We start from the raw sequence: 14,689 nt of genomic DNA, 5'->3' as shown, positions 1-14,689 counted from the left end.
ACAAAAAGACAGGCATAGCTGGGGCCCATCCGTGTGCCCATGGCTACCCCTTTGGTCTGGAGGAAGTGGGAGGATTCAAAGGAGAAATTGTTAAGGGTGAGGACCAGTTCGGCCAAACGAATGAGTGTCGGTGGAAGGGTACTGTTGGGGACGTCTGGAGAGGAAAAAATGGAGGGCTTGGAGGCCCTGGTCATGGCGGATGGAGGCGTAGAGGGATTGGATATCCATGGTGAAGATGAGGCGTTGGGAACTGGGGAAACTGAAGTCTTGGAGGAGGTGGAGGGCATGGATGTTGTCTCAAACATATGTGGGGAGTTCCTGGACTAGGGGGGATAGGACAGTGTCGTCGTAGGTAGAGATGGGTTCAATGGGGCAGGAGCATGCTGAGACAATGGGTCGGCCAGGATGGTCAGGCTTGTGGATCTTTGGAAGGAGGTAGAACCGGGCAGTGCGGGGTTCCCGGACTATGAGGTTGGAAGCTGTGGGTGGCAGATCTCCTGAGGTGATGAGGTTCTATATGGTCTGGGAGATGATGGTTTGGTGATGGGGGGTGGGGTCATGGTCGAGGGGGCAGTAGGAAGAGATGTCCTCGAGTTGACGTTTGGCTTCAGGGTTTTGAGGTCAGTGCGCCAGACAACCACTGCGCCCCCTTTATCCGCTGGCTTAATGGTGAGGTTGGGATCATCCCCACACCTCCCCCTCACTGAGGACGAACGATCAGTCCTCAGCAAAGGACTCACCTTCATCCCCCTCCGTACACGTATCAATGAATTTAATACACGCCATGACGTCAAACAATTCTTCCATCGCCTCTGCCTCCGAGCTTACTTTCACAATCAGGACTCCCACCCACCTTCCGAGGACCCCTTCGCCCACCTCCAACACACTGCATCCACCTGGACACCCCGCGCTGGCCTATTACCTGCCCTCGACCTCTTCATTTCCAACTGCCGCCGGGACATTAACCGCCTCAACCTGTCTACCTCCCTCCCCCACTCCATCCTCTCACCCTCAACGCGCAGCCCTCCAATCCCTCTGCTCCAATCCCAACCTCACCATCAAGCCAGCGGATAAAGGGGGCGCAGTGGTGTCTGGCGCACTGACCTCTACACTGCTGAAGCCAAACGTCAACTCAAGCACCCTTCTTCCTACTGCCCCCTCGACCATGACCCCACCCCCCATCACGAAACCATCATCTCCCAGACCATACAGAACCTCATCACCTCAGGAGATCTGCCACCCACAGCTTCCAACCTGTGGATCCCCGCACTGTCCGGTTCCATCTCCTTCCAAAGATCCACAAGCCTGACCATCCTGGCCGACCCATTGTCTCAGCATGCTCCTGCCCCACTGAACTCATCTCTACCTACCTCGACACTGTCCTATCCCCTCTAGTCCAGGGACACCCCACATACGTTCGAGACACCACCCACGCCCTTCACCTCCTCCAAGACTTCCGTTTCCCCGGTCCCCAACGCCTCATCTTCACCATGGATATCCAATCCATCTACACCTCCATTCGCCATGACCAGGGCCTCCAAGCCCTCCGTTTTTTCCTCTCCAGACGTCACCAACAGTACCCTTCCACCGACACTCTCATTCGTTTGGCCGAACTGGTCCTCACCCTTAACAATTTCTCCTTTGAATCCTCCCACTTCCTCCAGACCAAAGGGGTAGCTATGGGCACACGTATGGGCCCCAGCTATGCCTGTCTCTTTGTTAGCTACGTAGAGCAGTTGATCCATAATTACACCGGCACCACTCCCCACCTCTTCCTCCGCGACATTGATGCCTGCATTGGCGCCACCTCGTGCTCCCACAAGGAGGTTGAGCAATTCATCAACTTCACCAACACATTCCACCCTGACCTTAAATTTACCTGGACCATCTCTGACACCTCCCTCCCCTTCCTGGGCCTCTCCATCTCCATTTTTTACAAACCAACCGACTCCCACAGCTACCTGGATTACACCTCTTCCCACCCTACCTCTTGCAAAAATGCCATCCCGTATTCTCAATTCCTCCACCGCCGCCGGATCTGCTCCCAGGAGGACCAGTTCCACCACAGAACACACCAGATGGCCTCCTTCTTTAGAGACCACAATTTCCCTTCCCACGTGGTTAAAGATGCCCTCCAACGCATCTTATCCACATCCCGCACCTCCGCCCTCAGACCCCACCCCTCCAACCGTAACAAGGACAGAACGCCCCTGGCGCTCACCTTCCACCCTACCAACCTTCGCATAAACCAAATCATCCACCGACATTTCCGCCACCTCCAAACAGACCCCACCACCAGGGATATATTTCCCTCCCCACCCCTTTCCACCTTCCGCAAAGACCATTCCCTGCATAATTACCTGGTCAGGTCCACGCCCCCCTCTACAACCCACCCTCCCATCCTGGCACTTTCCCCTGCCACCGCAGGAACTGTAAAACCTGTGCCCACACCTCCTCCCTCACCTCTATCCAAGGCCCTAAAGGAGCCTTCCACATCCAAAGTTTTACTTGCACATCCACCAATATCATTTATTGTATCCGTTGCTCCCGATGTGGTCTCCTCTACATTGGGGAAACTGGGCACCTCCTAGCAGAGCGCTTTAGGGAACATCTCCGGGACACTCACACCAATCAACCACACCACCCTGTGGCCCAACAATTCAACTCCCCCTCCCACTCTGCCGAGGACATGGAGGTCCTGGGCCTCCTTCATCACCGCTCCCTCACCACCAGACGCCTGGAGGAAGAACGCCTCATCTTCCACCTCGGAACACTTCAACCCCAGGGCATCAATGTGGAGTTCAACAGTTTCCTCATTTCCCCTTCCCCCACTTCACCCTAGTTCTAAACTTCCAGCTCAGCACTGTCCCCATGACTTGTCCGGACTTGTCCTACCTGCCTATCTCCTTTTCCACCTATCCACTCCACCCTGACCTATCACCTTCATCCCCTCCCCCACTCACCCATTGTACTCTATGCTACTTTCTCCCCACCCCCACCCTCCTCTATCTTATCTCTCCACGCTTCAGGTTCACTGCCTTTATTCCTGATGAAGGGCTTTTGCCCAAAACATCGATTTCGAAGCTCCTTGGATGCTGCCTGAACTGCTGTGCTCTTCCAGCACCACTAATCCAGGACCTAAGTTTAAGGTGAGAGGGGAAAGATTTAAAAAGAACCTGAGGGGTATCATTTTCATTCACAGGGTGGTATGTATATGGCACAAGCTGCTAGAGGAAGTGGTGGAGGCAGGTACAATTACAACATGTGAAAGCCATCTAGGTGGGTACACAAATAGGAAAGGCTTAGGGGAATATGTGCCAATTGCTGGCAAATGGGACTAGGTCAGATCAGGATGTTTGGCTAGCACAGGCAAGTTGCAACGGAGCGTCTGTTGCTATGCTTTATGACTCTAATTCTAGTCTCTACAGCATCCATAAATTTTAATAACTCCACTACAGTTGGTCATGCCACTAGTTGCCTAGGCCTTAATTTCTAGAATTTCCTCTCGACATATCTCCTCTTATTTTTCCTTCTAACAGGCACCTTAAATCCTAACTCTGACAAAATTTTTAGTCATTCGTCCTGCATCATGTCAAATTTTATTTTGTAATTCTTTCAAAGCTTTTGGAATTTTTATAAATTACATTAAAAGCAGTACTTAACTATAAATCTCTGTAAAATTATTATTCAATAATCCTTCATATTACATTAAAGTAATTGTCACTTGAATTCTTATTGTTATGTTATCACCTTCTGTTACTCGAACATCTTTTTTAATTTTCATAGTCACTTTGGCATTGTTGTAGCATTTTGGTCCATTGAGCCAAAGCTGACACCAACACCGATGAAAGTACGAGCCCAAATTCGTTTCAAAGTGTACAAGTAGTTTTTTAATGCAGTACAATTCGAGCCTTACAACTGGTCTTCCTCTCAGTTTAACTTGTTAGATTTAATATTGCTCTTTTTCTTAAGAAAATAACTTCAGACAAAAATTGGCTACCATCTGTGAATTTATTCCACTACTATTGTACGAATGTTGTTTGAACTGTAAACAAGTAACCGTAAAACATTATCCACTTCAGCAAGCTCTACCTCCTTCACAGTTAGCACATATTTATTACAGGGTTTAAATGAATTTTTAGGCCCCCTGGTCTGTTAGTTCTAATAGTTAGAGTGTGGTTTACTGATGTCAAGATCATGGGCTCAATCCCGATACTGACCAAAGCTGTGAGCCTCCAGCCAAGACTCTGAGGCTTAGCATTTTGAGCCCTCCTATGGCATTGTGGTAGTGTCCCCGCCCCAGACCAGAGGGGCCTGGGTTCAAGTGTCACCTGCTCCTGAGATGTACAATAACATCTCTGAACAGTTGATTAGAAGCATAGGTCAAGTGAAAAACAAATGGATATTTGTGCATTACCCTTAACAAGCTTTGCTTGCAAATATTCAATTGGGTCACATGTGTTTTCCAGTTGGTGGAAAAAATTTTAAAAAGCACTCTTCACAAAGGTGTCTTCATTTTCCATCTCACTGGGGGAAAAAAAGCTAAAAAAAAGATAAAGCAGACTTCAGGGCCCTCTTGAGATAGTGCTGGACCAGGAGACCTGGGTTCAAATCCCATGTGCTCCACAGGTGTGTAATCCATCTCTGAACAGGTTGATCAGAAAAATACTAAAAGAAACAGATATTTGTGTGAAGACTCCAACTGATATGTCTGAAATTTCCAAACTGATTTCATCAAATAACTTGGGTTTGTGGATGAAGAGAGAGAGAGAGAGAGAGAAAGCATTCATTTTGCTACAATCATCATAATCTCTTTGCCAACAAAATCAGAAACCATGTTCAGAAGAAGGGTCATTGGACCCAAAACAAAAACTGCTTTCTCTTCATAGATACTGCCAGACTTGCTGAGATTTTCCAATAATTCCTGATTTTGTTTCTGATTTCCAGCATCCACAGTTCTTTGTTTTATTTAGTCTCATTGCTATCTGACTAGGTCTAAATTTCAGTTTGTATTTTCCTTCTCTTTTTCAATGTAAAAAGTTCTGCTACATAAATTTCCCTTGTTAAACATTATGTTTCTTTTCATGTCTCATTACTGTCTTCATATCCCTTTGCAGCCCAGTAATACAAATACCTCAAAAGGTGAAGGATCACCAACACCTTCTCAAAGAGCAATAAATCTTATCAGCATCACCTGTATTCTCAAAACAAAGAGTCATATTTTGTATTATTCAAATTATACTTCACATTTTGTTAAGATTGAAAGACTCAATTACAGATGCTGTTTGACAACCAGTCACCTTTCAAACTTTTTTTTAAATCAACCTGTTTGGATATGTTATGACATGCCATCATGTAAGGGGAAACTTAACCCTGGACTTCCTAGCCCAAATGTAGGGATACTGATACTATGCCACAAGAACACTCACGCCTACCAATTAACTTTTATCCTGGCGTAAGTGCAGCCAATTTAATTCACCACATAATTATATACACTATATTTTGCAGACAAACTAAAACCAAGATTTTTGGATATGCACCCATTTCATGTTATCCAAGCCTTCAACAATATCAGTCATTACCAAAAGATGTGTAAGCAGTATATGCACTTTGTGAATACATGTTCCGGACTACCCAAATAAATACGTTTTAGAAAACACCCAAGCCAAATTAGTGGGCGGCACAGTGGTTAGCACTGCTGCCTCACAGCACCTGAGACCCGGGTTCAATTCCCGCCTCAGGCGACTCTCTGTGTGGAATTTGCACATTCTCCCCGTGTCTGCGTGGGTTTCCTCCGGGTGCTCCGGTTTCCTCCCACACTCCAAAGATGTGCAGGTCAGGTGAATTGGCCATGCTAAATTGCCCGTAGTGTTAGGTAAGGGGTAGATGTAGGGGTATGGGTGGGTTTCGCTTCGGCGGGGCGGTGTGGACTTGTTGGGCCGAAGGGCCTGTTTCCACACTGTAAGTAATCTAATCTAATCTAAAACCAGTTAAATCTAAAGAAACAAGACAATAATAAATCTTATGCAGCAAATTAACTTATTCTGAAGAAGCAATACAGAGAATAAATATTTGTGACTGCTGGACATCAAATAGGATTTCAAGAATTCCTGGAAATTCATAAAACAGCTAAAATGCAAAGAGATTAAGGGTCGAAATTTCAGGTGAGATTCCATCAGAAACTTAAACTCACCCAAAGAATCTATAAAAACACAGTTTTATAATGTGTTAGATGATGATATCAAGATAAAGATAATATTAGCACTCTAATGCTCCTGCATATTACACGCAATGGTCTATTTTTGTCATTAGGAGATAGTGAGGACAGCAACTGCTGGAATGTCAGAATCGATAAAGTATGGTGCTGGAAAAGCACATGAGGTCAGACAGCATCTGAGGAGCAAGAGCGCGTTTTGGGCATACCCCTTCATCGGGACTGGGGAGGGGCAAGGGGACTGAGAAACAAATAGTGGGACGGTGTGGGGCTAGGGGAAAGGTAGGTGGGATTTGGATAGGTAGGTGAAGGTCAGAGGTAATTGTGATAGGTTGGTGGAAAATTTAAAGCGGATAGGTGGGAAGGAAGATGGAGAGGTAGATCAGTTCAAGAGGGCGGTGCGAAGTAGGAGGATTGGATCTGGCATGGGATGCAAGCTGAGGAGATTTGGAAACTGGTGAATTCAATGCTGAGGCCATGTGGTTGTAGGCTCACAAGGCGGAAGATGAGGTGCTCTTCCTCTAGTTTATTGATGATCTTGTTTACGCAGTAGAGGAGGCCCAGATCAACATATCATGTGGAGAGTGGGAGGGGGAGTTTGAAATAGATGGTGACAGGAGGGTGGGGTTGGTTGGCACATACGGGGCAGAGATGTTCCCTGAACGATTCCGCGACTTTGCGCCCGGTCTCTCCGATGTCAAGACCACGTTGAGAGCATCAATGCAGTAAATGAGGTTTGAGAATATGCAAGTAAATTTCTGCTGGAATTGGAATGATCCTTTGGGGCCCTGGCGGGGATGTGAGGTGGGGGGGTGGTGTGGGTGCAGCTTTTGCACTGCTTATGGTGGCATGGAAAGTGCTAGGTGTGGACGGGGGAGGGGTCAGTGGACAGTGTGGACCCAACGAGGGAGTCTCAGAGGGAACAGTCACTGCAGAACACAAATGGGGTGGGTGGGAAATATAGTTTTGGTGTTGGGGTCTGACGCATCCTTATCTGCGTTCCACAGGAACCATTCCATCTCGGACTCCCTCGTTAGGTCCACACTCTCCCCCAACCCCTTCTCCACACATGCCACCTTCCCCTCCCACCATAAAAGAGGCGCAAATCTGCGCCCACACCTCTGTCCAAGACCCCAAAGGATTATTTCAAATCCGGCAGAGATTTACTTGCATGTTCTCGAACAGACTTTACTGCATCTGCTGCTGTCGATGTTGACTTCTCTACATTGGAGAGACCAAATGCAAACTCTCGTAATAGTTCACAGTACATCTCTGGTCCGTATGCACCAACCAACCCCACCTTCCTGTAGCCATCTATTTCAAACTACCCTCCCCCCCACCCCCACCCCCCCCCCCAACTCATGTAGCCATCTATTTCAAACTCTTCCCCCCCCGCCACTCTCCCCATCAACCCATCACAGCCACTTCCTACCTTCACCCACAAATCACCATCCCACCTACCTTTCCCCTAGTCCCGCCCCCCATTTATTTTTCAGCCTCCTCATGGCACCCCAGCGCTGGTGAAGGGTTACGCCTGAAATATCGACTCTCTTGCTCAGATGCTGCCTGACCTGCTGTGCCTTTTCCAGCGCCACACTTTATCGACTCTATTTTTTGTCATTGACTATATTGTCTCTTAACTTGGCAAAGTATTTAGCTCACAAGTAAACACTAACAGCTCAAATCCTGTACTTGTGGACAAAACAGCAAATGTTGAGGGAAACAACGTATATTCAAACTAATGAAATTTGATTAACCAAGAGTGACTTTGAGGCCAATGAACTTTTATTTAAAAACAGTTTCTTTGGCATTTATTCCAAGTGAACTCTGAGCATCAAAATTAAATCTATTAAATACTCAAGTGCTTAAATACCTATTTAAGAAGCTTACTGAATTATTTTAGTCCATGTGGACCAAAGAACTGCCTGGCAAAAATACAATGATGCCTCCACTTCCACCTGTATATTAAAATATAAGAAATTTCTTTCTGGTTTAATCATAAAAGAAATCTGGCAAAACCTTCATCAGAATCCTTCTGAATAGTTGAACACAACAGCTTGTCCAAGTCAGTGACCTTCACAAACAGTGACTCAATGGTTAGCACTGCTCTCTCTTTCTCTCTCTCTCTCAGCACCAGGGACCAAGGTTCAAATCCATCCTCAGTCAACTGTCTGTGTAGAGTTTACACATTCTCCCCATGTCTGCGTGGGTTTCCTCTGTTTGCTCCTCTTTCCTTCCACAGCCCAAAGGTGTGCAGGTTAGGTGGACTGGCCATGCTAAATTGCCCATAGTGTGCAGGGATATGCAGGCTAAGTGGAATAGCCATGGTAAATGCAGGGTTAGAGGAATAGGGTAAGTGGTGGGTCTTGGTGGGATGCGCTTTGGAGGGTCAGTGCAGAATCGATGAGCTGAATGGCCTACTTCTACACTGTACGGATTTTATGATTCTGTGTGCAGTCAGGCAGGTCTAGAAGAAATGCCAAGAACAAAACATGGACCGCTATACATCATTTATTGATGTGAACAAGGTGCTTGATACAGAGCCATGAAGGCCTTTGAAACCTGCTCATGACATACTCAGAATTTCTCAACCTCGTTTGCCCATTTCCGAAGCCATGCTGACTCTGCTTGATCAAGTTATGCATTTCTAAATGCTCTGCTATTACGTCTTTTATAATAGATTCTAAGGGTTTCCTCAATAAGAAAATATACAAGTAACAAGTTTACACAAAAATGGGTGGGAAAGAAAGTACAGGTAGCTCTCCAAGAACGCGGTAGTTGCATTCCCATGGGACACCGTGTAACAGAAAATCATGCAATAGAAATAATGGGGCGTATGGAAAAAAACAGGGTTAGGGGCAACCCGCCTAAAATCAAAACAAAAATATTAGGTTAGCCTAACACAAACAAATTGTGTTACAACCAAATGACACTTAAGAAACCGGCTTTATAGGAGAATTACCTGTAGTGAGGGTGATATATTGAATCTATAGAATGATGTAGACATATTAAGTGGGTTAAAATCTTGAATAGAATATAATGTGAAGAAAAAAAGCAGAATATAGCAGCTGAATGGAGAAATACTGCAGAAAGCTACAACACAGGGGATTTGGATGTCCTTGTATATAAATCACAAAAACGTTAGCATCCAAGTTCAGTGGGTAATAAGTAGAGAAAGTGGAATGTTGGCCATTATTTCACAGGGAATGGAGTATAAAAATAAGGAATTCTTTCAAAAATTATACAAGGTGCTCGCCTGAATGCAGCAGAAAAACTGTCAACAGTTCTGGGTCCCTTATCTAACGTATGACATACTGGCACTGAACGCAGTCCAGAGAAGGTACACTAGATTTGGAGGGACTGCCTTACGAGACAGGTTAAATACATTGGGCATATACCCATTAGAATAGAGATGAAAGAGAGGTGACTTTATTGCAACAAACAAGATTCTTAGGGGATTTAACAGGGTAAGTGTGAAAATATTGTTTCTCTTGAAAGAGATTTTAGGTATGAAGGACACATTTTGAGAATAAGGGGTCACCCTTTTAAGGCAGGCAGAGGTGAAGAGGAAACTTTGAAGCTAGTGAAACTGTGGAATTTTGCTCCAGAGGGCTGTTGAGATTGAGTCCTTAATTATATTTGAGGCCGAGAAAGACAGATGTTTTAAATCAGCAAGGGAATCAAGGGTTGTGGAAATAAGGTGGAGTTGAGGTTTATTATAACAGCCATGATCTCATTGAATAGCACAGTAGACTCACTGAGCCAAATGGTCTGTTTCTATTCCTGTGCCTTATGATTTTATAGTTGTGTATTCTGGATGGTGATGAGTCAGCAGATGTGCTGGCAGTCATTAAAACATGACAGTCAGTCAGTCAGTTAAGCAGCAGAAAAACTGTCAACAGTCTCATGCTAACTCCCTTCAGTTTAATTCTTTGTTTGGAAATGCTTGCTGATGTTTCCTGGCATTCGAATCAGGTACTGCACAGGGAGGAAGCTCCTCAAATCTCAATTCCAGGCAAAGTCCAAGCTATCAGTTCTTCATGAATGTCTATTTGTATGTACACTAGCTGGTTCAGAACTGGATATGAAATGTTCTTCAATGCAGTGGACAACAGTCTTATGATCAGCACTAAGAAAAAGCAACCCTCTTCTAGGAAAGACCCATCTGAAGCACAAAGTTTCTGCCCATGATCAGGACATAAACTGTGCAAAAGTTAATTATCTCAACAGGACACTCTTCCTCAAGGTTTCAATCTTGACAATGAAATATGCAAAAATTGCCAGAGCACGTACATTCTTCAGTAGATTTTGGTCACAACAGTCTGGCACAGAGAGGAGCAAGTCTACCTACCAAAGTCTACAGAGTATTGCTTCTCCCTACTCTATATATAAAGAAACTTGAACTGGGTACCAATGTCGTGGCAAGAAGCACAACCACTTTTGTCCAAGCTGCATCTGGAAACTTTTGAAGGTTAGATGGTAGGATAAATCATGAGACATCGAAGTGTTCACCTGAATTCCCAAGGATCCACATTATAGTGGGACAGTCAAGTAGAGCCGAAGGGCAACCTTCCCTTGAAACACATATCAGAGACAGAGAGAAAATCAGAGCCAAAAATCTATCCAAAAATTCAACTGAGTATCATAATAGGACTGTGTCCTGTCCTATTATAATAGGCGCTGCCGGAACCAGATCGGCATTAGCAGTCACCCATGGAACTCTCCAGGACATCCCAAGCGATTATCATTTTCCATTCTGAACAAGAACACGCCTCCTTTCCGCTCACATGTACAACCCATTTTTGTTTTTTTCGTATTTGTATTTAAATAAGAATAATAGTTGTTTGAAATAGAGTAAATTATGGACTAAACTGAAAAAGTCTTATATGCAGTTTGCAATTAGCTTCAAACTAAACCCTAAGAAATGCAAGAAACCGAACAAGAGTTAAAGGAAAATGAAATTTCTGCAAACGCATTCGTCAAAAAAAACTCCAGCCTTTTTCAATCCAGAATTACCAACTCCACCTTTCCATAAAAATCAGTCCATTGGATTCACTTGTTACAATTTAGGTGTATTACGTTAAGTTGCATATGAACAGGGTTTTTTTTGTTTCAAAACGCTAAAAGCCACAACATTGTTGATGTAGCAATGGAATTATTCATATACAATTATCGCCACCCAAATGCAGTCGTTCAAAAAGATAAAAAGTCTACACTCAACAGGGCGGGCATAAGGACCCAGAGAAACGTGCACCGTTTTAATCGTATGGGAGAAAGGCCCAAATAATAAAGCAGCGACTTTCATTTGCATTTTAAAAACGACAAGCGAACATTACAGCATCAATCACACAAGTCTCCAAATGCAACTTCTGTGTGTTTTTTTGTTTTATTGAAAGGATAGCCTCGGAATCTCGTCAATGGCTGTGAGCAGCCGCCTCCCTCTTCAGCCTGTCATTGTAACGCGCCCAGCATTTCAGCAGAAAAAAAAACTTACTCTGGTGTCTGGCCATCCCCCAGCTGTGCCTGCTAATACTGGGGCTCCGAATCAGCGCCCGGCCGGCTGACTTTAAAGCGTCCATAGTTGGCAAATGCGAGGTACATCCAGCGGGTGTGGAGCTGCTCGGTTCCCCAGTTCCTGAGTGAGTGATGTGGCCAGTGAGAGAGCAGCAACCGGGGACAACACCGAAGGGCGCGGCTCCGCTCACTCTGTGCCGCGATACAAGCGCAGGCGGTAACCCCCTTTGGGCTTGGTCCGTGGTCTGCTGTTACACTCGAGGGAGGTCTCTCTCCGCTGACACTCAGCAGCTCCAGTTGAATGCCTTTCAATCGCGGCAGCACGATCAGGCAACCTAACTTTGGGTGCGAAAATCAGCGCATTTCATTACTTCTGGGCTGAGCTGCTGCTATCTTAGCATCTGTTCTGTTAGTTTGGGGAGTTGGGCGATCACTTGGTTTGGCTTATACACAAACCTTCACACTTCTGCTCAGAATTGCCTTTCAGTCTGCTCGCTGGCCTGATTACCCGATCGATCGTGTTGAGAGGTCAGTTTATACCGTTGCTTCACGCTTAACCAATTGTTTTCGTTGGAATTCAAGAAGTTGTTCCAAAACAGAAGATCTGAGTTTTATAGCTGTGTCGTGCACAGAATAATTTGGCATACTGGCAGCTATTCCCTTGGTGCTGTATTTAGACCCATCCAGGAGTGACGCTACTCTGTGAGAAACAAGTGTTGGTTGTGAATGAAGTCACGATCAATTTCAATCTCATTCGTTGTGTAAATCCACAACGTTATTTAATCATCAGTCCCTGGTGGAATTTCGCTGCTTGAAATTTAGATATATCAGCTAATCAATGAAAATGAAATGTAGACAGTCTCTATTGTCGGCTTCAGTTTGCCACTCAACAATTTGCATTTGTGTAGCGCCTTTAATGGAAGGAAACATCCTACATCCAAGGACCATAGACGGTGGGGGGGAGGGGGGAAGTAATGGCATAGCTGCAGGGAAAAAAAAGTGTTGGTACCGGTGACAAAAATCTTCTTCAGAGCTATAATTTAGGGGTTATCTACAAAGAAGGAAAGGGTGGAGGCAGGAATATACTTTCATGTGACTCCAGGAACCTTACACATTGATACCTGTGCCTTAAGGTGTCAACGATGGAACAAGTTGATGGAAGATGTGTAAATTTGCTAAATTTAGAAAAATTGAGAGTTCTTGGGGGATTGGAGAGAGGCTGTGGAAAGGTTTAAACACAAGGATGAAAATTTTAAAATAAAAATTTGCTGGCCTGAAAATAAAGCATTCCTGATGAAGGGCTGTTACTCGAAACATCTATTTTTCTGCTCCTTGGATGCTGCCTGACCTGCTGTGCTTTTCCAGCATCACTAATCTTGACTCTACACCTCCTCCCACCCTGCTTCTTGTAAAAATGCTATGCCTGAGTCACAATTCCTCTGCCTCTGCCACATCTGCTCCCAAGAGAACCAAATCCAGTCCCGAAAATCCCAGATGGCCGTCTACTTTAAGGACCACAATTTCCCCTCCCACATGGTCGACAATGCCCTCCAGCACATTTCCTCCACTTCCCACATCTCCGCCCTTGAACCACACCCCATCCAATCCCCTCAGTCCTTACCGTCTACCCTTCTATCTTCCAGATACAAAGCATCATCATCTGCCATTTTTCTGCCAACTACAGTCAGACCCCGTCACCAGAGATGTATTTCCCTCCCCACCACTTTCAGCAATCTGCAGAGACCATTCCCTCTGCGATTAGGTCCACTCCCCCCACCAACTCACCCTCCACTCCTAGCACCTTCCCTTGCCACTACAAGAGGTGTAAAGCCTGCAGCCACACCTCCCCCTCACCTCCATTCAAGGTCCTAAAGGATCTTTCCACATCTGGCAGAGCTGCACCTCCAAACACCTCAGCTACTGTGTCTGTTGCTCTCACTGTCCTCTCATCTACATTGGGGAGACAGATGCCAACGTGTGGATGCCAACATCTCTGGGACAGATGCCCTAAACAACACTACCACCCTGTGGCCAACCACTTCAACTCCCCCTGCTACTCTGCCAAGGACATGCAAGTCCTGAGCCTCCTCCACCGCCAAATCCTACCCACCCGATGACTGGAGGAAGAACATCTCATCTTTCACTTTGGGATCTTCCAACCACATGGAATCAATGTTGATTTCACCAGGTTCGTCATATCCCCTCCTCCCACCTCATCCCAGATACAACACTCCAACTCGCCACTGTACTCTTGAACTGTCCTACCTAACCATCTTCCTTCCCACCTATCCGTTCCACCCTCCACTTTGACCTATCACTTATCACCCCCCACCTTCATCCACTAATCACATTGTTAACTACCTTCTAACCCAGCACCACCCCTCCTTCCACTTATCTCTCAGCCCCCTTAGGCCCCCCACATTCCTAATGAAGAGCTTATGCTCAAAACATCAACTCTCCTGCTCCTCGCATGCTGCCTGACCAGCTGTGCTTTTCCAGTGCCACACTTTTTAATCTGGAGATAATGTAGATAATGAACCAAGGGTCACAGAAACATAGAATATAGGAACCAGATAGGCCATTCAACCATTCAAACATGCTTCACCATTCAATGTGATCTTTGCTGATCATCCAACTAAGCAGCCTGTTCCCAATTTCTACCTATACCTTTGATCCCTTTAATCCTAAGATCTATATCTAACTCCTTATTGAAACATACAATTGATGTTTTGGCCTCAAGCAGTTTCTGAGACAGAGCACTCCGCAGACTCACAACTCTCTGGGTGAAGAAATTTCTCACCCATATCCTTAAACTGTGACCCCTGGTTCTGGTCTTTCCAGTCAGGAACATCATTTCTGTGATCACCCTGTCTAGTCCAAGAGTAACCAGAATTTGGTACATGTTAGGATACGGATGGCAGCAGGATTTTAGGTGTTTTCACGTTGTGGAGGGAAGAACAT

At 45.5% G+C, this 14,689-nt stretch overlaps 1 protein-coding gene across 7 annotated transcripts in view; it reads right to left on the bottom strand.

The window, feature by feature from the left end:
- The window catches only part of LOC140463359 (low density lipoprotein receptor adapter protein 1-like), a 108,082-nt gene extending 95,597 nt beyond the window's left edge, over positions 1-12,485 (bottom strand). For 3 of the 7 annotated variants that reach the window (XR_011954662.1, XR_011954665.1, XM_072557235.1), the window contains exon 1: positions 11,709-12,481. Coding sequence is in view for 5 of the 7 variants with exons in the window: in XM_072557235.1 (XP_072413336.1) it covers positions 11,709-11,793 (85 nt within the window). In the remaining 2 variants the exon portion in view is untranslated. Of the gene's footprint in view, positions 1-11,708 lie in introns of all 7 variants that reach the window. The other 4 variants (XM_072557222.1, XM_072557245.1, XM_072557202.1 and 1 more) reach the window with 3 other exon arrangements.
- Positions 12,486-14,689: the final 2,204 nt, after the last annotated feature.

Source organism: Chiloscyllium punctatum, chromosome 3 (assembly GCF_047496795.1).
Source record: "Chiloscyllium punctatum isolate Juve2018m chromosome 3, sChiPun1.3, whole genome shotgun sequence".
NCBI classification, from domain to species: Eukaryota; Metazoa; Chordata; class Chondrichthyes; order Orectolobiformes; family Hemiscylliidae; genus Chiloscyllium; species Chiloscyllium punctatum.
This window is presented reverse-complemented; position numbering and strand designations above follow the sequence as displayed.